Genomic DNA, 2,255 nt, shown 5'->3' with positions numbered 1-2,255 from the left:
ATTAGAGTTACTAATTCCTGTATAAACCCTGATACAGCGGCACAACAAAGCCTTGTTTATGTTTTGAAAACATGCAAATTGAAACAGACGAAGGGTCCACCCCCTTGGAATGGGGGTCATTTGGCTTCTTTTATTAGCCTGCAATGCCTCATACCTGTCTAGGTATGAGGCACATAGATAGGTATGGGGCATTGCAGGCTAATAAAAGAAGCTAAACGACTCCCAAACCCAAAATGAGATTTTTATTGATATGGAAAATACAGATACTGTGTTTATTTTCCTGTTGGTGTAGACTGACCCTGAACTGGATCTGGTCCTATCCAGCTGCTGTGAGCATAAAAGTGATTGGAAGAAAAAAAAATTAAGATTTGAATCCTAACTATATTATAGTTCACCCCTTTGATTACTGAAAATAATTTTCACAGCATATTGTCTCCTTGCTCATAAGAGCAGCTGATCGCATTCTGAGCACGCAGGCTGTGTTGTCATTGCGGCGTTGTTGCCATAGCAGCGCCATGATGCCTTGCCGCTTTGCAGTGATTTTTTTTCCTTCTAGCCGAAAGCATCGCCCTCTTTTTTTTCTTTCTTTTTTTTTTTTTTATCGGCTGCCATGAAAAAGGTCGAAAACAAAGAAGGGACCTGATTGTCCTCCGCAGCCGCTGTCACACGCAAGCGTGAAACCTGACGTGATGCTCGTGCCACCGTCCCATTCAGCCGCTGTGTCGGGACCCTCCCTTTCAGACAGTGCTGTGTGTGAGCTGGTAGCGGGAGGACGGCGCCGCCGGAGCTGAGGTTCAACACCAGCCGGGGTGGGGGGGGGATCAATCAGCAACGAGACCCGGATCGATTTCCTGCGGCAATGCGAAGATGGCGAGAGTCCTCCACAACTTGCTGCTGTGTCTGCTCAGCCTGGCGCTGAGGATCAGAGTTTGGGGCTACTGGTCGCTGGTTTATGGTTACTGCGCTCTCTGCGCCACCGCGGCGCTTATGAAACTTTGCTGGAACATCGTGCTGAGGCCCACGGCCACCTTCCAGTGGGGGGTCCGTGAAACTCCCCCGGCTTGTCTGAATGACACGTCCTTGGGAACTCATTGTTATGTTAGGATCAAGGTAAGACACGTTCACGCGCGGCGGGATGCGAGGCGCTGGAACTCATTGTGTTTTTGAGTCCTTCGCACGTGTGTCTGCGTGTTTCCCCCCCCCCACACACCTTTTATTTTCCTTTTTTTATTTATTTATTTTCTCCGTCGCGTCGTGACCAGCCGGACAGGGCCTGGTTCGGTTTGAAGCCGAACCATGAAGCGTCTCTGCCGGTGACTCGGTGGAGCTCAGGTGGTGGTGCTGAAAGGACAGCAGCCTGCCTCCGAACACCAACCCACAGGATGTGTAAAGCATTATGTAATTTAGTATGTTGGTCGCTAAATCCTCCCTCTACTAAAACATACTGAGAGTAGGAGAGTTTAAACTTTTTATTTATTTTTTATCTCTATAATCTCCAACAAGTACAAGAGGAACTCTGGAATCTACTGCAGACTTTTAACTGAAGCTTACTTGTGATCAGGATGGTTGCTACACTTCATGGTCCTCATGTCTCTGATGGTTGCAAATAAAATATTAGAACTAAAATGATACTAGTTATAAAAAACGTGCACCAAGATGAGTCTCCTGTTGATGTTAATTACACCAATCAACGACCTGTTACCTGCCAAACAGCTTTGCTACTTTTTTCTTTTTAACATCTCTACAGATGAACCTATAAAACCTTGAATAAAACTATTTAAGTCTGGACTTAATCTAAGCCAGGCCTATATACGTTGATCCTTTGTGAACTGTTGTCTTTTTCAGCCTGCTCTAGGCTTGCTCTAGTATAAAAAGTTAGGTCCTAAAACACACAATACAACTTAATTTATTACCATTTGATATAGATTTTACATTCCAAATATCAAATGCTGTGGAGGAAAAGTCAAATTCACTTTTTCACTCAGAGACGTAGCTTCTAGCTCCTATCCTTCACCTTTCACAGGGTTAACAGAACTCTATTCAGGGTAGGGAAAGGTCTGGACTGTGGTGCTGAACCTGGATAGGCTTTAGCCTTCAGACACAAACATGAATGACACTGGTTAAATTGGGAGTATTTATTGTAAAATAACTAAATAATATAAAAGCTACACAAATGTATTGGGTGGCTAAAGCTCTCTGTTAAACACATCCAAAATATGAGAATGAGGACATGGAAATGTGTCAAAGAATGCCGT

At 44.4% G+C, this 2,255-nt stretch overlaps 1 protein-coding gene across 1 annotated transcript in view; it reads left to right on the top strand.

The window, feature by feature from the left end:
* The first annotated feature begins 624 nt into the window (after positions 1–624).
* ephx4 (epoxide hydrolase 4) overlaps positions 625–2,255 on the top strand; it is a 22,403-nt gene continuing 20,772 nt past the window's right edge. Inside the window, exon 1 of the mRNA XM_015385511.1 lies at positions 625–1,110. Within this exon, the coding sequence (XP_015240997.1) occupies positions 868–1,110 (243 nt within the window). The 5' untranslated portion in view covers positions 625–867. The remainder of the gene's footprint in view (positions 1,111–2,255) is intronic.

The sequence above is a fragment of the Cyprinodon variegatus genome, unplaced genomic scaffold (assembly GCF_000732505.1).
Source record: "Cyprinodon variegatus isolate N-32 unplaced genomic scaffold, C_variegatus-1.0 Scaffold342, whole genome shotgun sequence".
Lineage (NCBI taxonomy): Eukaryota > Metazoa > Chordata > Actinopteri > Cyprinodontiformes > Cyprinodontidae > Cyprinodon > Cyprinodon variegatus.
Note: the sequence above shows the minus strand (reverse complement) of the source record. Positions and strands in the feature narration are given on the sequence as shown.